At 47.5% G+C, this 20,095-nt stretch overlaps 3 protein-coding genes and 1 long non-coding RNA gene across 4 annotated transcripts; 2 read left to right on the top strand and 2 right to left on the bottom strand.

The window, feature by feature from the left end:
* Window positions 1-143: 143 nt before the first annotated feature.
* Window positions 144-2,904, top strand: LOC127336329 (alkylated DNA repair protein ALKBH8 homolog). The gene is made up of 6 exons (XM_051363134.2): window positions 144-681; window positions 789-875; window positions 1,248-1,373; window positions 1,562-1,846; window positions 2,256-2,321; window positions 2,464-2,904. Exons 1-6 carry the CDS (start codon window positions 271-273, stop codon window positions 2,521-2,523), a joined length of 1,035 nt encoding a protein of 344 aa, XP_051219094.1. The 5' UTR covers window positions 144-270; the 3' UTR covers window positions 2,524-2,904.
* Window positions 2,905-3,457: 553 nt separating this feature from the next.
* Window positions 3,458-6,496, bottom strand: LOC127336328 (pentatricopeptide repeat-containing protein At3g22150, chloroplastic). The gene has a single exon (XM_051363133.2). It carries the CDS (start codon window positions 6,392-6,394, stop codon window positions 4,028-4,030), a length of 2,367 nt encoding a protein of 788 aa, XP_051219093.1. The 5' UTR covers window positions 6,395-6,496; the 3' UTR covers window positions 3,458-4,027.
* Window positions 6,497-8,089: 1,593 nt separating this feature from the next.
* On the bottom strand, window positions 8,090-11,258 carry LOC127336330 (pectin acetylesterase 11). The gene is made up of 13 exons (XM_051363136.2): window positions 11,107-11,258; window positions 10,823-11,011; window positions 10,595-10,677; window positions 10,372-10,498; window positions 10,209-10,288; window positions 10,047-10,133; window positions 9,761-9,885; window positions 9,542-9,602; window positions 9,218-9,271; window positions 9,062-9,139; window positions 8,850-8,955; window positions 8,560-8,705; window positions 8,090-8,375 (listed from the first exon to the last, which is right to left on the bottom strand). The coding sequence occupies exons 2-13, from the start codon at window positions 10,974-10,976 to the stop codon at window positions 8,268-8,270; spliced, it is 1,209 nt and encodes a 402-aa protein (XP_051219096.1). The 5' UTR covers window positions 10,977-11,011; window positions 11,107-11,258; the 3' UTR covers window positions 8,090-8,267.
* A 6,099-nt stretch (window positions 11,259-17,357) lies between these two features.
* Window positions 17,358-17,981, top strand: LOC127330700 (uncharacterized). The gene is made up of 3 exons (XR_007869395.2): window positions 17,358-17,646; window positions 17,728-17,826; window positions 17,895-17,981. It is a non-coding gene; the product is annotated as an uncharacterized lncRNA (long non-coding RNA).
* The last annotated feature ends 2,114 nt before the right edge of the window (window positions 17,982-20,095 follow it).

Below are 20,095 nucleotides of genomic sequence, written 5' to 3'. Positions count from 1 at the left end.
GTTCTGTTTGTGTTTGGAATGTGGAATTTTTTCATAGATGTAGTCGATGTTCCGTGGTTCTGTTTGTAATGCGGAAACTCTCGTGGTATTTGTTCGAACTTCTGAGGCTTTGTTTGAAATTCCAGTTTTTGTCTCGACACCCTGAACATAACTGTCGAAACTGGGCCGTAGCGCGGGGAAGAAAGGCTAAAGCCCCGACACGACCGCCCGCCGCGCCGCCGCTGCTCGCGTGCTCTCGTTCCCCCCTCCCCCTACCCCGCCTCTCCGCAGATGGCGAAGTCCGGCTACACGCGCGCGCCGCCCATCGCCGAGGACGCCGCTCCCAGCGCCATCCTGTTCGTGGCCAACTGCGGGCCGGCGGTGGGGCTGACCCACAACGACGTCGCCGCGGCCTTCGGTGCCTTCGGGGAGGTTGAGGGGGTCAGCGCCGCCGACGACAGCGGCGCGCGCGTCATAGTCCGGTTCCGCGAGCCCGCCGCTGCGGGGGCCGCGATGGCCGCGCTCCACGGGCGCCCCTGCGGCCGCCTCGCCGGGCGCGTGCTGCACATACGCTACTCGGTGCCGGCCCCCGCGCCCAAGGCCCCGGCCGGCGTCTCCCTTCGGGTGGCCCTGTCGTCGTCCGAGCTCGGTATCCCGGGCATTCACTTGGTCCAGGAGTTCGTCACTGCCGCGGAGGAACAGGTGGGGTGAATTGGAGTATTGCACTCCTCTCTGCATTAGCGCCTTGTTTACTTGCTAGTACTAATATACTGGTTTGAGTAACATTTGTGATTTTGCTCCTTTTGCAGGAACTTCTTGCCGCTGTGGATAGCAGACCGTGGAAAAGATTGGCCAAAAGGCGAGTTCAGCATTATGGTTATGAGTTTCTGTACGAAGTAAGTATGCAGATTGTGCTTTTCTCAATACCGTTAATCTCCTTTAGTAACTCACTCGTGAGCTTTTTTAGTACAATACGTTTTTGTACTATCCAGATGTATCATGATTCTTACTTGAATACAAAGTAAAAATAATGATAATGTGCCTATCCAAAATGTGAATCGCATCATGCCTTCATTTTTATGCTCTGTAGCAGCTGTGGGTCACCTGCCATGGTCCTTAATACTGCCAGTGCCATTTTGACATTGCCAACTCTTGTTTAGTCGCAAATCTTCGTAATCTGTATTTTCTTTGCCACTCCTTACCTTTAGTCATCATATCTTGACCGCTAGACATATTTACATTGTAACAAGGATTTGTTGACTTTTCAGACGAGGAATGTTGATTCGAAGCAGTTCCTGGGTGAATTGCCATCTTTTGTTTCGAAAATCCTTGAAAAAATTGTGACATTCCCTGGCGTGAAGAGCTGTACTACTAAACTGGTCGATCAATTAACAGTAAGTCATGTACCTAGGATTGTTTGTTTTGGTTCAAATTGAAGGTGGCAACTTAAGCTGAAATTTATTGTGTTGTTGGTTTGTTTCAAGGTGTAGTTGCGGATTGTTTTTCTTATTTATCTAATACTAACAGTAACAGCATTACCTCTTGAAATCCAACGGTAGAATTAACCCGCTCGTGTTAACAGGTAAATGAATATCCTTGTGGTGTAGGTTTATCTCCACATATAGATACACACTCAGCATTCGAAGAAATGATCTTCAGCCTTTCTTTGGCTGGACCTTGTATTATGGAGTTTAGACAATATCCTAAAGGCAGTTGGCGTGCTCCAAGTATGGTCAATGGAACTGATGAACCTAGCATCCAAGATCCACAATGCATTAGGAAAGCTGTCTTCCTTCCTCCCCAGTCGATGCTACTGATGTCTGGAGAAGGCCGATATGCTTGGCATCACTATATACCACACCATAAGGTATCTGACATTTAAGTTAATGTTTTCTCCTGCTCTAAACACAACAATTCATACACACTATTAACTAGTACCTTTTGCAAACTTTGAACAGTTAAGATGTCTTGCTCCTGTTCTAAATATACCATTTTCACATACTCCCCCGGTTCATATTAATGGACTTCCTCTTTTCTAGATTCGGATGTATCTAGTTAAGTGTTTAGGCTAGATGCATCTGTATCTAGTCAAAGTTAAGTCCATTAATATGAATCAGAGGGAGTACAATAATTTGAATTTTTACATAATTGATTAGTACAGTAGCTTCAGTTTTGCCTTGTTCGGCAGAATGAGTACTCTCTGGCAATTCGTCCGCTGTATCTAGTACCCAAATGCGACATAGTATAGTAGTTGAATGTAATCTCTTTTCTTGTAGATTGATGATGTGGCTGGTCAAGTCATTAAAAGAAGTTTGCGGCGTGTTTCTTTCACATTCCGAAAGGTCAGCTCTCAATTGGACACTTGTTTCACTGAACAATTCAGGACTTTATGGCATCCTAGTATTCACATTATTTAGTTCTTGGGTTTGCAAGTACCTGTCTGGCTGCAATTATAAGAGTACCTTATCTGGGTTGACATTTCAGGTGAGAATGGGCCTTTGTGATTGTGAATATGGGCAATTTTGTGATTCTCAGAGCAAGTAAGATATCAAGATCGACTTGAGGCTAAAATTTTGGACATCGCCTACTAAACCATTGGTGAAGCGATTATAACTTATCACAGACTGGTGGTCTTGTTGGTGATCTTTGATAGTACAATCCCACCAACTAAGCGAAGTCAGCTGAAGCAATAGATTGTTGAGCAAACCAGTGGATAACTACTGTACTGAATCATCTGCCTGCAACTTTATACATTGTAGCAGACTAAGTTGGGGTCTGACATTCTCGAACGAGCATGTAGTTTGCCCCTGGTACCCGATTTAAACAATTGAGATATATTTTTATTTTATTTTGATGATAACAGATCATCATTGTTTGTCAAATTGTTGATGTTATTGTGGAATTCAATTGTAACATTCTTTCGCTCTGATACCAAAGTGGTAGGGGCTAGGGTTCTACCGGGTCTAGGGCGGAGGTTGTAAGGGTGGAAGTGAGGGCGGAGAAGCTGGAGGGCTCGGCGCCGGCGGCTGGGTGCCGTCGCGGAGGAAGGAGGCGGCGGCTAGGGTTGGGTGCGGCTGGGCGCACGGGGTCTCCCGTCTCCCTTCAGGAGACATGTGTTTATATAGGAGGACGGCCTCCTCTAAACCCTAATTTACTTGGGCTAAGCCCACAACTAGCCACTAGTGGGCTTCTTGCGTGTATAGGTCAGACCGACCATAACATGAGTGTGGTCATGTCCTCTGAGATTCCAGCTGTTGCTGGTTTTCTTGAGTGAAGGACTGAAGGTGCTACCTGGTTTTGTTGAGAAAAGGTGCCACTAATCCTATACTTCTGGTTGTACATTTGGGCCCTAGTATTTTATACCTTGTGCAGCAATTTCAAATATTTTATTACAAACTGCAGAAAAAAAAACATGCAAACCTTTACATTAGGTAATCATCTCATCCTAATTTGTCATGCATATTTGTAGTGTAGGAGAGAATCGAGAGATATTTGCATAATCATATTTCCTGTATAACTGTGTCATAGTTTTCTTTAATTTTTGATTTTACATTGATGTTTACAGCTCCTGTCACCAGTAACTAGTATTAAGTAAAAAAAATGATGTACACTTCACTCAAGATCGCATACCCATATGCCAGTCTCAGAATTAACGCCGTCCAAGCATGATGCTACGCTGTTTGTGAATGGATAACTTGTCAATGTTCAGTAGTCACTGTAAGGTTACAGCTTGGCCACCTGCAAGGTTGCAGTTGGTTCTGCACTTCTGCATCCCAGCCTCTTCCAGCCTCTTCTTTCGTTTCTGATGGATGCGTATATTGTTGTCTTGCTGCACATGTTTACCTTTTGACCATTGCAGCATTGCCTGTAGGGTGGGAAATCTTTCCTTTCATCCAGTCAAAAGATCAAAAGGAGCTGCACGAATTCTGGGAGAAGGCAAGTCGTGTTATAGCAGATAACAGGTAACTGAATCCGGCAGAGCATGAGCTAATCACCACCCTGTAATCTCCAGGTATCAAGAAAACTGCAATCTATTCGTACCAGAAGGTCAAATATCCCCATCAAGCATAAATAATATGTTACCATTTTCAGGATAATTTTGGTTTCTCTCGATAGACCTGTCCTGTAATGCTGGACTTTGGACTTCAATCCAACTTGAACCTGCTTTTTTCATCAACCTCCTTAACCTCATCTCTTTTCTCAGACTATCAGCACTACTCCAGTTACCCTCAGCAGCAAATAACTGGGACAGCAGAACATTGTAGCCTGCATGACCATACTGTTTCTCGATGTTGAGCACCTTCTCAGTCGCCCATGCTGCCAACTCCATCTTGCCCTGTGCTTTGCAGGATGCAAGAAGCGATCCCCAGATAGCGATGAAGTTCCCATCCTCACCCAGGCTTTCTACAAAGTCGTATGCTTCGTCCGCCCTCCCGGCTTTAGCCAACAAGTCCACAATACAGCAATGGTGCTGAGGAGTGGCTGAAAGTCCAAATGTTTCCATTGACCTGTACAAAGAAAGACCTTCATCGACCAGTCCAGAGTAATTACATGCTGAAATGGCCGCCAAGAAGGTCACAGCGTCAGGCTTTAACCCCTTGTCTTGCATCAAGTAGAAGAGGGATAGCGCTCTCTCGCCGAAACCGTGCTGACCAAGACCAGAAATCATCGTCGTGTAGGTGACAGTGCTCTTCTCCGTCATGCCACCGAAGACATTTTCTGCGGCAGAAATCTCCCCGCACTTGGAGTACATATCGACAAGAGCTGTACCGACAAAGACATTGGTATCCAAAGAATGGCGCAGAGCAAAAGAATGGATCTGCTTCCCTGCACATACACCCACTCCAACAGGGTCACAAGCGGGAAGCACCGAAGCCAGTGTCACCGAAGTAGGTTCCACACCTGCCTGAATCATCGCGCGGAATGCTAAGACCGCCTGTTCAGGCTGGCCACTCTGTGTGTACCCTGCTATCATGGCATTCCAAGTGACCTCGTCTCTGCCAGTCCCATAGCCATCAAACACTTTCTGGGCCATGTCTACACGACCAGATTTGGAGTACATGTCTATTAGATAGCTCTCCAAGCCCTCACCCTCAATGCCATGCCTGATGAGATAACCGTGTGATTGCTTACCAATCTGAAGGTCTCCTGTATTGGAAGCTGCAGACAGCGCTGCAGTCAACGTCACCGCATCAGGAACGAAGCCTGACTTCTGCATCTGATAAACGAGCAACAAGCCCTCGAAGTCGAAATCATTTTGCACAAAAGCAGTTACCATGGTGTTCCAAGAAACAATGTCCTTCTCTGGCAGCCGATCAAACAGCTCAAAGGCAGTTTGCACATTGCCGCACCTCGAGTACATCACAGCAAGCGCATTGCCGAGTATCACGGGCAGCTCGCTGCGCAACCCTTTCATCAAGTAGCAATGCAGCTGCTGACCCAGCCTGCCATCCTGTGACTGCGAGGCCGCCGTGACGGCTGACAAGAAAGTCACTACATCCGGTGGAACCGCTTTAGACCCCAGTACCTGGATAAAGAGATCCATGGCTTCAGAGAACCGCCCGTTCTGCACGTACCCGGTGATCATCGTGTTCCAAACCTCGATGTTCTTCTTTGCAGCGCGGTTGAAGACCGTCCGAGCTGACTGCACATCCCCGGTCTCGGAGAACATGCCGATCGCTGAGCTGACGACGAAGAGATCGTGGATATACTCCACTCCATGTTTTATCAGCAGACCGTAGAGCACGAATGGCCAGCTGGGGTCTACGCTTCCCGCCGCGGGGCAGATGTTGACGAAGCTGACCGGGGTGGGCCTGACGCCGTCCTCCAGCATCCGCACGAACATCTCCAGGGCCTCCTGGGGACGCCCGGTCCTGACGTACCAGCTGAACAGGGTGTTCCAGGAAACGGCGTTCCTTTTCCTGGTAGGCATTGCGTCGAACAGGCTGCGGACGACGTCCACGCCGGCGCCGTGGCGGTAGCGCGCGCAGGAGGCGTAGAGGTTGAGCAGCGAGTTGCGGAGGACGGCGGTGTCCGGGAGCGAGCGGGCGCGGCGGAGGAGGTGCGCGTGGACGGACCTGCCGTGGCGCAGGCGGCGGGCGCGGGCGCAGGCGGTGAGCGCGCAGGAGTAGGTGTAGTGGTCGGAGCGGGGCGGCGGGCGCGCGGCGTGGTTGAGGAGCGCGTAGAGGCGGAGCGCGTGGTCCGGGAGCGCGGCGGCGGCGTAGGCGATGAGGAGCACGTTGCAGAGCAGCGTCGGCGGCGGGCGCGGCAGCGCGTCCAGCAGCAGCCGCCGCGCGTGCTCGAGCCGGCCCTGCTTGCACAGCTTCTTGACCTGCGTCGCCGCGAGCTGCGTCCTGCTCTTGGCATTGGTGGGGGAAGCGGGAGGCGGGGAGACGGCGCACTGAGGAGGAGCCATGGGGGTGGTGTCGCGAGGCTCCTCCTAGCAGCTCAGCTCTCGCTCATCTCCTCATCCCCTCTCTTCAGCTGTTCGTGCCGGTTCGAGCAGCGAGGAGGGTGAGCCACAGACGCATCAACGGCAGAAGCGTCTTTCGGGAACCCGCTTTCCTTGCTTAATAGCCTTTTTTTTCTCAACTCTACTACATTACCTCTTTGCATAAGTTTTTTTCCTTTTTGAGAAAATACCTCGTGAATAACTAGGGTACAGCTAAAAACATACTACGGTTTAAGTAGGATCTAAGAAGCGTATGAAACAACAGTGTATTGAATTGTATCATGGAATATGACTGAAGAAATCTACAAAGAGAGCATGCACTATTTAGTTTCCACGACAGCTTCTCCGGCAATCAGTGGAGGATCTAGGTTATGAAAATTGACGGTAGAGAATTGGGGAAGGGGGAGAACAAGAGATAATAACAAGTCGATGTTTAAAGCAATAATAAAGAGCCGTCTAGGTTTATAAAACAGATAAGAGTTGACTCAGAAAGAAATTACTGGAATCTCCATCGCGGAATTCTAACCTAACAATTCAACGAGTAGTGAAGAATGATTACTATCACATATGATTTAACTGAAAATAATATACTTCATTGGGTGGGATGGCGGAACAAACCAAAATAATTGTTGTATTTGGCAAGGTTATAGATCAACAAATAAGACATGAAAGAGTAAATATACACCTACGAAATCCCTTACTTCACTTACTGAATTAGAATACTTCACTATTGTTGAATAATAGTAAGATAGAGTAAAATAGTTTTTCATTGCCAATTATGCAGTAAACAATCCATTAGCCGACCTTGTGTGGAATAGTTGGTATTGCCATGCTCACCTTTGGTTCATTTTTTTTGGAGGACCTATAGATCATATTTGGATTGAAGCACAATTTAAAAGCATTTTTATGAAAATCATATTTAATATCAATCACATTTCATTTTATGAAAATCACATTTTGTTCTTTATAGTATAGTTGGGATCGCCATTCTCACATACAGTATATTTCAAATTGAAGCACATTTTCAAATCATTGGCACCTATGAATCCATTTTTGTAACTTAGCAAACATCACAATTTTTGATTAGAATCACTTGTTCAGAGTGTTACAAAAGTAATTTCCAGAGAGGTATAGGGTGGAAAGTTTTGCACAGGTCGTTGATAGTTATATTTGTTACGAAAATTTACAAGTTACTGCCAAATAATGCACGAGTTCTGTACCCATTTCAAAATCAATAATCTGATTTTTGTTATGACCATGTCTGGAATAGCAGTCTCCATATTTAGACGGGCAATTGTGAACCATATATTTTATCAGCGGGGATGAAATTGGATGAGCGAACAACTGTATACATTATAATATAATATATAAATTTATTAACCTCATTGTCAAGCAATAGTTTCAAAAAACTACATTTTTGCCAACATTAGAAAATCACGCTTTTTAGTTATGAGCCACCATCCAGGTATAAATTCTGAAAACAATTGTCTTGTCGTCTTTCTTTCAAAAGAATTTCTTTGTTGTTTTCCCGGCCTCTGCACCGAAAATAACGCACGCATGGACCATGAGCGTTAGTTTTAAAAGATGTGGGTTTCTGAAACATTAGAATAAAACATGTGGTTTCCTATCAATTCTGAATAAGCAGTTGCCGCAGCAAGGTTAAACCAAATTTCCTCTTTTTTATTCTCAGTACCAATAAAAATCCACAAACGTAGGATGTGCAAGTAACTATTTATGTAGAATGACCTATTCTACTTGTAGCTATGGATGTGATCTAATCCCCGTTTCCCCTGCACGACAAAAAAAAAGCATCTAACTGATATCCAGATACAATTGCTCAATCATCTTCATTGTCCTTGCAGGTCTGGTTGCAAGGATATGGGCAATCAATCCGCTGGGATACCGCCCGTTCAAAGAACCAGTCCCCCACTGCTTTGCCAATTTGCTGCAAATAGACAGGTATACATCATATTAAGTAAGCTGCGAGCGGGTTTCAATCATTTTTCTCTGAATTGTTTAGTCCTAGTCCTAGATTGAAATCGAGTTGCCTAGAAAACGTTCGGCGTCCAGCAAAACAAGTAAGGAATATACTTTTTTTTTAAGGAAGTAGGGAATAGATATAGACTTACCGTCTTCTGAATGGAAGGGGAACCTTCGGCAAGCCATGAGTCTTGTGCTCCAGATTGACAGTGAGCAAAGCATGAGTCGATGAACATGCCTAGAGAACGAGACTGCCCCGGTTGAGGAAGCGCTGCCAGATACTCTTTCCTGAAATCTGTGTCAAAATTCAACAAATAAAATGATCAAACAAGTCAGATGAACAAAACAGTTGGATTATCTAGGAAGATCATCACCCAAGTAGCTGAAATGATAAATGCAGATTGTAAAATGCAACATTGAAGTTAAAAGGATCACTAACTCTGCATGGTCACGAGTTGGCTGGAGGAGCAGTTCTTTATGTCAAGCTTGCATTTGGCCCAGGCCTTGCTTTTATCAGCAGCGCTAGGTGCTAGTATGTTCCTGATCTGGAATGCAGGTACCAGTTTGTTATTCTTCGTTGCTGATACACATCTATCTTAACCAAACCGAATCTATGCACAAGGGTACCTGCTAAAAGGGTATGGAATTTACCTGCCATGAGTCATACGCTGCGTTAAGTATGAATAGCGGTGTGCGCAATGTTGGGATGACATACTGCGGGAAGAAGCACTGCATTTTTTCCCTTTAATGTTAGTCCACATGCTATAACATAAGTGTTCCCTTCAATTCTAAGTGAATAAAACTGACCAGCTCAGGTGATTGCGTCGATGTACATGAAGATGGCAAATTTTTAGCTGATTCCTGGAAGAGATTGAAAAGGTTATTAGGCTAAAAAGGGTGAAAACTTGCATGAAAATTTCATAAATTATTCGGATGATCAGTCTTGAAACTCATGATAGCGAGGGAAGAACCGGTGAAGATAAAATGTGTATCTAATTGTTACTGTAAAAATAACATAATAAAGTTTTCTCGGGCAGTGAACCGAAGTACTGAACTAAAAAGCTAGGATTTGTGAGATTAAGCGTTAGATAATTAGGATTATGGCCACTGTAAGGTAAGAAGACAACATACATGTAGGTTTACAATATCCTTATAGACCTTTCTGACATATTTGTTGCCGGTGATATCTGTCCTGCAATGACAACAACAATGATCGCATTTATCAAAAAATGTGAATCACTTAAAACATGTAAAAGTAGTGAGACATCAAACAGAAATAATCGAAACCTGCATGAAAACCAAAAATAAATTACTCATAACAAATTGAATAGCAATAAGTTCATAACTTACCCATCAAAAAAATAACCAGCATCTGAAAAGCACTTGACTTTTGCCGATGCTGGAAGCAGATCACTGAATTTGTCACAATGCAGTATTGCTGCTAGACCTCCGGCTGAACATCCAGAAAGAAGAGCCTGAAAAGGTGTAATGCAGTAGTTCATCTTCTAGGATCAGAATGCAAATTAGAATATAAGAACTTCTGCAGTTATGGTTCATGATCCAAATTGGTAAAATGAACAATAATATTGTTGTCATTAACTAACTTGTACTGATACAAATTGCCAGCAGAACATACATTCTGTGCCTTGCTCATCCCCTTCTGGAGTAGATCTTCGATGATGGCATTCCAAACCCTTGCCCCTCTGTAATGCAGGTTTGTCGACTACATTCCAAAGACAAGGCCAATCTCACAACCTTGAACAAAACAGAACATACAATCGACAAGTCCAGAACGTACAGATTCTACTGCCGCGACATCACCGGTAAATGATGAACCATCGCAGTATCTGACCTTCACTCTGTTCCAGTTGTAGAAATCTGCCATGTTAGGTGAGAAAAATCAGCGCTGAAGCGAATCGTAAGGGGACAACGACGAAGAGCAAATTCCATGTAGACTATACCAGGATTGTATTTCTGGCTGCCCCCTAATATCCCAGAAAAGGAGAGTGGCTTCATGTACTTGGAAGAGCCCCTGAAGTTGCCCTTCCGGATTGCGCACTCCTCGGAGGTCTTGCACCACCCTCCTCCCTTCCAATTTTTGTACAAAGGAGATCGTTTCATTACAAATGAAATGTATAAGGTTGATGCAGATATATAAAAGCTAAGTTAGATTGGTTTAATTACCTCCATATGAACCACCCAGTTATTGGCGCCAGAGCCGGAGCCAGGGGAGAAGTGGTAGACCGGGGGAGTCCCGTCCAGGCACACTGCACAAATGAGCCAGTGGCACACACAAAGTGTAACCATTGTCGAAGAAGAACTCGAGGATGAAATCGTGGTGAGCAATGCAGAGAGACCGAATTCAACAGAATATAGTACAGTAGTTAAGAAGTTGCAGAATCTAGTACACACCTGCTCCTTTGGCGACTGCGCTTTTGAGGAACACCATGTCCACATTGTCCGCCCAAGCTGACGGCACCGCCGCAAGAGCCAGCACCAGCGTCACCAGCGCTGCCGCGTGGGGCAGCCACGCTCCGGAAGGGATCGGAGCCGGGCCAGAAGCCATCACGCAGTGCAATGCAAGACCAGATCTTTCTCTTCCTATCAAGTGTCTCGTAGTAGGAGTGAGAAGAAATTGAATAGAGAGATGGAAATATCAAGGAGGAGGAGATCGAAGCACAATAAGTAGCACGTACCTGTGGAGAAGAGAGAGAGAGAGAGCTAGCGGAAGAACTGCGCAGCCTCAGGCTGGGGCACTCGTCACCGCAGCTAGTGGGGGGAGCGACGACATAAATAGCAGCGCAGCCTGTAGGAGGAAGACAAGCATTAAAAGAGGGCGCCGACAATGGCGGTGGCATCAAGCAAGGTATATATGGCCGATGGCTCTTCGAGTAGGAACCAAATCTGCAGCATGGCATGTATCCGTTGTTCGATCTAGTTCACTACTAAATGAGGTAAATTTCGATGGAATTTTTGGTGATGTCGACGTGTGGAGTTTCTCTGTCCTCTGCAAGTCTACATATTCTGGACTGGTGAAAAAAGAAAAACTTACCAAAACTAATCTATCCGGTCATGGTGAAAGTTTTCTTTTTGGCGAAAAAAGTCCACCGAATCTATTGATAATCATTCATGGTAGTACAAAGAACCCAAAAGAGTAGTAAAAAAGAATACAAATTGCTCTTTAGACCACCTAGCGAAGACCGCAAACACTAGCACGTACCGAAGGCGCGCCGCCATCCTCGCTCCTCCATTATTGAAACGGAACAAAGTTTATCGTACTAGAGCTTGTTGCAGTAGATAATCGGGAGATCATCGTGCTAAAACTTCAAAGGAACCAACACACTGGAGCAGAAACCATCAATAAAATTAGAGACACCTCCCGCTACAAGCTAGACTCGTTCTAAGTTACCTTACAAAATTTTGATCTTACTGCCACCGTTGGTATTATCCCTGTTTTTCTAGCCTAGCTAAATCCACTCACTCACACGACCGTACGTCGCAGCACGGCCGCAATGTGGAATGCGCGCTGAGAACAAAAACGCTGCAGTGTTGTTTCACACGTGACGTGAAAAACTAAGCCAGCTGCTCGCTCGTGTCGTGTGGTGAGGTAGCTTACAAACGCCTTGCTTGTCCCGTCCACCAGAAGACATCCCGTGTATTTACTCGTTCCCTGGAATAATTCCCCGTCACAACAACGATCCCTGACTTTTTTTTTTCCAAATGGGGCAAAGCCCAGTCTCTGCATCAATATGAATATGATGCACACATCTTTCTTTATTAAAGTATCTCCAAAGTACATCAATTCAAATTCTTACATCATGGATCAGAGAGGATCGATACATGCACCAACCAACGAAAAATGGAGAACAACATATTATTATTCATTTTGTAGCCTACTAGTGTGTCGCCACCCAGTAGCCGGAAAAAAAGTCCTGAGTAACCGTTAGCAGACGGTTGCATTCAGTAACCATAGTCTCCCGCTGATCCTCCAGGAGAAGTAAAGCCCATTGTTGAATCCAGTACGCCGCACGTCGGATAACCTGCAAAAAATTAGTTCCCTTTTGTTTATCAAAAATTATGTCATTCCGACTCGTCCAAATAGACCAACATATAGCAGATATGCCGATCCTAATTCTGGCCTTATCTAATTTCTTTACCCCATTAAGCCAGTTTCCAAACATATTAGTAATATTGACAGGTGGGGGTAAATTGAAAGTTAAGTATACCATACGCCAAACAATTTTGGCAAATGGACATGCTAAAAATAAATGATGTAAAGTTTTTAGTTCATTACAGAAACAACACTTTTGACACCCATTCCAATTTCTTTTGGCCAGATTATCTTTAGTAAGCAAAACTTTATTATTAAGAAACCACATGAATATTTTGATTTTTAATGGAATTTTCAACTTCTACAAATTTTTCCGTAAGCCTATGCTATGTCCATTCATTAGGTCAAGATACATAGATTTGACTGTAAAGATGCCCGAATCATTAAGCCTCCAGACAAAATTATCAGGGCTATTCGTCAACTGTACTCCTATGAGTTGTTGACAAAGAGTGATCCACACTAACATAAGGTGTCACAAAACCTTACGAACCCAACATCCTCCCGGGTCGCTCTCGCGCGGGGCGACTCCGGAGGCACCCCCAAACCCTAGCAGAGCCGCCCCAGATCCCGGCCACCCTTAGCCGCTGCTGCCGCCGGCGCCGGCGGCGGTGGCGGCGCCTGGCCGCTGAAGACGGAGGGCTTGGCGGGTGCCCCCGAAACCTCTCCTACGCGCGTTGAGGCGGCGGTTGTGGGGGTCGCATGGTGCGGCACGGCGACCCGTCGGTGGGTGCTCGCGCGGGCCCGGTGGGGCGAGGGTGCGACGGAGGTCCCTGGAGGCGTCGGCGCGGGCTCGGGCGTCGGCCGGCCGCGGCGCGCCGCGCGCGGCCGGCCTAGGCTGAGGTGCGGCGGCGCGCTCTCCCGGTGGCGGGGTGGCCGCCTGGAAGGCTGGTGGTGAGGCAGGTCGCGGCGGCGGCGCCCGGGCCGTGGGTCTCTGCCCAACGTGCGCGGTGTCTCGTCCGCCCGTGGTCCTGTTTCTGGTCGGGCCGGGGCACCAGCAGTGTTGGGCGGCTGTTCCGGGATCTCGACGGTGGCTCCTTTGCGGCGGTGGCGCTGCTGTCGCGTTGGAGGTGTGTTTTCAGCGGGGTGCGGGCTGGCGGCGATGCTCCGTCTTGCTGTCCGGCCGCGCGAGGAGGTGAAGATTTCGGTTGCTCCGGGCGAAAGCCTGATCGCGCGGCGTCCGCGGATGTCGCCATCCTCCTTGGGGGGCGGTCGTGGAGCTCTCCGACCTTCGCGCCCTCGGGTTCACTTCTTCGGGTGAAAGCCTAGATCCTAAGGGATCGGACGACGGCGTCGTTTCTTCATCGTTTCCCCTCTTGAGGGCGTCCTTTTGAAGTTGATGATCCCCTCCGCGCACTCCGGCGGGCTGTACACACAAGGCATCTGGGTTGGCAGGAGGTCAACCGGAGATGCGGGTGTTCCGGGTGGAGGCTTGTGAGGCAACGACGATTGTGGTGGCCAAGGTCTGGTTGCGGCAAGGTCATGTTAGTCGGCTCCGTTCCGGCGTGTCCGGATGTCTTCGTGCTGGTCTCCTCTTGCTGTGAAGTCGAAGCTGCCCTTGGGCGGTGTACGATGACCTTAGAGGGGCGGTCCGGTGAAGGTCCTATTCGGCGCTTTTCTTGCTCATCTCCACTCCGAAGCTCGTCTTCAGAATCAGAGCTGCCGGTCTCTCCTCGAAGGGCCATCTGTTTGGCATAGGCCAACTTGAGCTTCTTGTGTAGCTTTTGTTGGTAGTCAGGATAGCTAGGTGTGTCCCTCGCGGGAGTGTGGGTGGTTGTGGGTCTGTCTTGACACTGTTGTGTTGTTGTTGGTTTTCGCCCGGTTTTCTCCTAAAAACCGGGCACCTTCTGCTTAACGAATGGATGAGGCAAAGCTTTTGCCTCCGTTTAAAAAAAAAACAAAGAGTAATCCAAATGTTCCATTTATGTTCATTTAAAGTCCGCCTGAAGGTAATATTAAGAGGTGCTTGAGCTAACACAGTAGACACTAACACATTCTTTCGCTGTACAATGTTATACAAACTCGAATATCTAAGCGCTAAAGAAGTGTCTCCTAACCAGACGTTCTCCCAAAATCGGACTGAAGATCCGTCTCCCACTTTAAAATAACCCCTGGCGAAAAAATCAGTTTTCACTCTCATGAGGCCCTTCCAAAATGGGGAATCAGTAGGTTTTTCTTCCACCTGTGCTAACTCGTTTGGTTCTTTAAATATTTATTAGATAAAATCAGTAGGTTTTTCTTTGACAACGATCCCTGGCTGCTCGTGATCTGCAAGAGAAGTAAGAAGATGAGCGAAAATGCCGGGCAAACAAAAAAGAAACTACGGGGGCCAAAAGCTGGCGATCGCCATTGAAATGAACAGCGAGCGATTTGTGGTTACATACATGAGGCGATTTGCACAAAAATAACCCAAAAGTAAAAGAAAAGCACAGACTGACCCTCCGGCGAAACTATTTCACCCATCCAACCCTTTTGTGTGGCGCCCCTTCCATCGGCGCCACACATGCCAGTGTGGCGCCCCTCCTGCCGGCGCCACTCTCGCAGCCGACGTGGCGCCCTCGACGCTGAGCTGGTGCGCCGATCCGACGTGGCAACATGTGTGGCGCCCTTCCCATCGGCGCCACACATGCCAACTTATATCACCAGTTGGGTCGAAAACATCCAGGGGCTCCGGATGTCTGGGACTTAGCCGTTTTGGCGAGGCTCTACGTGTGGCGCCGATGCCGCGGGCGCCACACTAGCATGTGTGGCGCCGATGCCACGGGCGCCACACATCCACTTAAGTGTGGCGCCCGCGCCCGCCCCCAGCCCGACCCTCTCTTTCTCTTCTTTCTTTCTCTCCTCTCTTTCTCTCCTCCAACTGCCGCCGCCGGCCGCCTCTCCTCCGCCCCCACCAAATCCTCCACGGATTGGACAGATCTGGCCGGCCAAATCCATCCCCATACAATCCTCAAGGTATTCCCCTTCGTTCCCCTTCGATTCATCCAAGATTTGCTCCGATTTAATTCGATTTAGACATGGAACCTAGATTGGAAATGTTTGTTGTTGGAATCTATATTGGTGTGTATGTATTGAAATTGATAGCCTCATTGTATGCATGTGTTTGAACCATACATTTGTTGGAACCATAGATGTTAAATTTTGCTAGATTTGTACATGAACCCTAGACATGGAAACTAGATTTGAAATGGCTATGTATGTGTTGAATGTGTATGTGTAGGAACCCTAGATATGTATGTCTCCTAGATTTGTGGAGGAACCCTAGGCATCAAATTTCATGAATGTGTATGTGAAGGAATAACTCATATGGTGTTCTATCCCTAGATATGAATGTATATGTATGTATTTGATGTATTTGTGATGGCTTATTTGGATATATTCTCATGTATGTGTTGCTCATAATATGGTGTATTTGTGTAAACATGTAGGATGGTGTGGCTCCTAGATCAAGAGTATGACAGGGATCACCGGGCTGTTCATATGACGGAGAGGACAACGGATCTTCACCCTTTGAAGATTCGTTACCATGGCACAGTGGATATACCGTATGACGAGAGGTACACGGAGCACATCGAGCCTACCGGTCTTCTCCCGTTCATATCCCTTGTAAGCCGTGGGGGGCCGAACATGAACGCCGCGGCACTCACCGCTCTTGTCGACCGGTGGAGGCTGGAGACGCACACCTTCCACTTGAGGGCCGGCGAGATGGCCCCTACTCTCCAGGATGTTTCCATGATCCTTGGACTACCTATTCAGGGCGAGCCACTGTGTATGAACACAGCTTCTGATGGGTGGCGCCAGCAGATGGAGGCGCTTATTGGCAGGGCTCCTCCGCTGCCAGCAGAACCAAAGGCGAGGGCTCCCGCCGGCGCGTCTTTCTCTTGGATTAGGCTTAACTTTGGACAATGCCCTGAAGGGGCCAACGAGGACACTATCAGGACGTACACCCGCGTGTACTTATGGTACATGATTTCGAGGACTCTCTTTCCTGACAGTGGGAGGAAGCTGGCCCATTGGTGTTGGCTGAAGGCGTTTACGGTGTTGGAGCACCGGTGGAGTTGGGGAACAGCGGCACTTGCCTACCTCTACCGGCAGGTGATGATTTGTTCTATGTACTATTTTCCTATAGTAGTGTGCTAGACAAAGTACTAACCAAATGTCTTATGTACGCAGTTGGACGAAGCTTGTCGCAGGACTGGGAGCAGGACTGGGAGCGGCGGTATTGGTGGATGCATGCTCCTACTTTCCGTATGGAGCTGGGACCGCCTATCAGTTGGGCGGCCTAGGACACTCACCGAGAGGCCATGGCCTCATCACCATGAGAACCTTGATCGGGAGCCGACTTGGGCATACCTTTGGGACAATGTCTCGGAGATGACGAGCGATCCAAAGATCATGTACATGCAGTACACTGCGGAGTTGGACACTCTTACCGCTGAGCAGGTAACCGATCACTCTTTTGCAATCCTAGTTTTCATTGATTCTACTGGCATGTTCTAAATTCTGAAATATTTGTATGCTGCAGGTGGAATGGAAGCCATATGGTACCTACTACCGTATTGGCGCGGCGATGACTGACCTCAACCACAAGTGCACAGAGGAGGCGCGGTTCTGGCGTATGCGCTGCCCACTCATATGCATGTGGCTTGTTGAACACCACCAGCCGCACAGAGTGATGAGACAGTCCGGGCTGTATCAGGAGTGCCCACCTCAGTGGCAAGACACGGACAAGGCGCTTCATAGGTAAACTTCTGGAATCATGCGATGGAAGATTCTTGATTGAAGAGGTAGAATATAACTTGTTGATTCTTGCAGGCTTGATAGGCAGCGGCAGAGGAAGATCACAAATTGGCCTGTCCATCATAGCGGCCACATCACAGCGTTCCAACACTGTTTGGAAGCGACACGGAATGCTGGCCCTGTGGAGATTGTGCCTCATGACTTGGCCGCTTTCAACAACTATCTCCAATGGTTTCATCAAAGCACGCGTATCGAGTTAGTGAAGCACGCGTATGATGACGACATCTTGGACGACCCCATCGAGTTCGATGAGGTTGCGCAAAGCCAGCACGACACCTTTGCTCGCAGAGGGAGATCGACTTCTATTGCTTCCGAGCTGAACTTCGTGGTAATGGATTCTCTCACTAACTAGTACATCATCTAGATTGCCATGTGCTCGCTTAAATTGTGTATGCTATGTTTGTCACAGCGGACGGAGATCCAAAAAACAGCTGACGAGTGCGAGATTATGTGGGACCAGAGCGGGAGAGATGAAAAGCCTGTCGGACTGTTGCGGCATTTCATTAAGGTATGATCACCAACTTTGAATGTACGCTATGTTCTGGTGGTTTTGTAACCATGAGTTCCATGACGCAGAACACTGCACGAAAGATGCGGCGGTTAGCCAACTTGCTAGGTTGCCGCGAAGGCGAAATTCTTACATCCTCCTCTTCTGAAGAGCGGGAGGTATGGACTATTTTGTTGCTGTCAAACATGTTCTTACTAATTTCAACTTTTGTAATCTCATGTGTTCATGTTTGTGAAGATTCCTGAGGACGACGAAATTCTGAGTCAAAGCATTAGTCGCGGCAAGAAGCAAGCCCCACGGTCTGCTTATCAGTTGAAGCCAAGGGGCAAGGCTCCAAACCGGTACACTCCGGAAGATTATGTCAACCGAGGAAAGAAGGTTGTCATTGAGGAGGATGAGGGGCCGCCGCGGAGATCATCTTTGTCGAGGATGAGGAACGACGAGCCGTTATCTTCAGAGGAGGAGGAGCAGGAGGAGCAGCAGCAACAAGAGCCACGGCAACGGACGAAGAGGATGGCCGTCCGGAAGCAGCCCATGAGGACGACACGTCGAGGACGACACTAGGATGTGCTACGTGTTGTTGTGAACTATATCTTCATAAGTATCGAGTTGTGAACCCTATGTCATTTCGAACCATGTCTGTAATGCTACTTGTTGTTTGAATCTACTTGCTACGATGTGAGCTATGAAGTGTTATATGTGTATGTTCTGAAATTGCTACTTGTGGTGTCCAATTTTGTACTCAAAACTGTTGGACTTTGGTAGGATTTTTCATGATTTTAACACAAGTCAATGTGTGGCGCCCTTCCCACTGGCGCCACAATGCACTGTGTGGCGCCCGTGGCATCGGCGCCACACATGCCAACTTATATCAACTTCTGGGTCGAAAACATCCAGGGGCTCCGGACGATAAGTCCTTAGCCGTTTTCGCGAGCCTCTTTGTGTGGCGCCCGTGGCATCGGCGCCACACTATCAGGTGTGGCGCCCGTGGCATCGGCGCCACACAAACAGGGTCGCAAAACGGCTAAGTCCCAGACGAATTGTCTCACAGTATGTTTTGGGCAATTACAAATGCATGTGTGGCGCCGATGGGAGGGGTGCCACACATGCTGCCACGTCGGATCGGCGCACCAGCTCAGCGTCGAGGTCGCCACGTCGGTTGGGAGAGTGACGCCGGCAGGAGGGGCGCCACACTGGCATGTGTGGCGCCGATGGGAGGGGCGCCACACAAAAATGTTAGATGGATGAAATAATTTCGCTGGAGGGTCAGTATGTACTTTTCTTTCACTTTTGGGTTATTTTTTGTGCAAATCGCCCATACACAAAGACTGAGCTAGACTGCAGTGAGGCAAGTGCGATGTCGGGGAAGAATGCTTTGACACTGTGACATCACGCGGATCGTGTGGCTGCTTTGGCCCGCCAAGAACGTGCACCCGCGTCACTGGATCCCAACACAAGGCCTCTGGCACCACCCACATCAATGGTACTTCCTCCACTTTAAAATAATTGTCACACATTCTAAATTTATACTAAAATTCTTACACTTAATGCTTTAGGATAAGCATCATTAGAATGTTAACATCGTCTTAGAAAACCTCCTTTAAATTAGAACTTTTGTACATGGGACGGCCATGATGGTCAACGATGACTCACGCATGGTGAAAAGGTTGGAGAAGAAGATCAGGTGCAACAATTCAGTGAGGTGGAGATGTCTGGGATTCCGCCGACACGACCCTCCTAATGGCCGACGGTGGTAGTTGATCTTCTAATCCCCTTGACCACACTTTTAGGATCGATGGTTAGTAGTATTTCGGTTTCATCCGTGCGGGTGGTATCTTTCCAGGTACACACCTCTTCTTTTTCTATGCCGTGCTAAGGGGTCACGGACAAAACCAAAATATTGTTTTGGAGTGCTGGATCATGCACCAACGTAACAATGGGGTTGTTGACCATGTACCTTGTTTTCTCTCTTGGTTGTTAGCCCAGATCTATTCCAACATTCTTCCCTAGATCGTATGGATAGCAAACATCACAAGAACACTCTCAATAGGAATAAACATACCAACGTAAGGTGTTACAGGGACCAATGACATGCTACTGCATACTTTTGGTACACCATCCTATCTCGAAATGGAATACATAATACTTTATGGGTGTTAGTTTATTTGACGGTCCTTATTTTCTGGATCAAAAAAACTTTCTATCAACTCATGCTGGCAACATAATCATAAATATGGGTGACAACCTTCGAGAAATGGTTCCGTAAAAA

Source organism: Lolium perenne, chromosome 2 (assembly GCF_019359855.2).
Source record: "Lolium perenne isolate Kyuss_39 chromosome 2, Kyuss_2.0, whole genome shotgun sequence".
Lineage (NCBI taxonomy): Eukaryota > Viridiplantae > Streptophyta > Magnoliopsida > Poales > Poaceae > Lolium > Lolium perenne.
The sequence above is the reverse complement of the archived record's forward strand: the minus strand, read 5'-3'. Positions and strand labels throughout refer to the sequence as shown.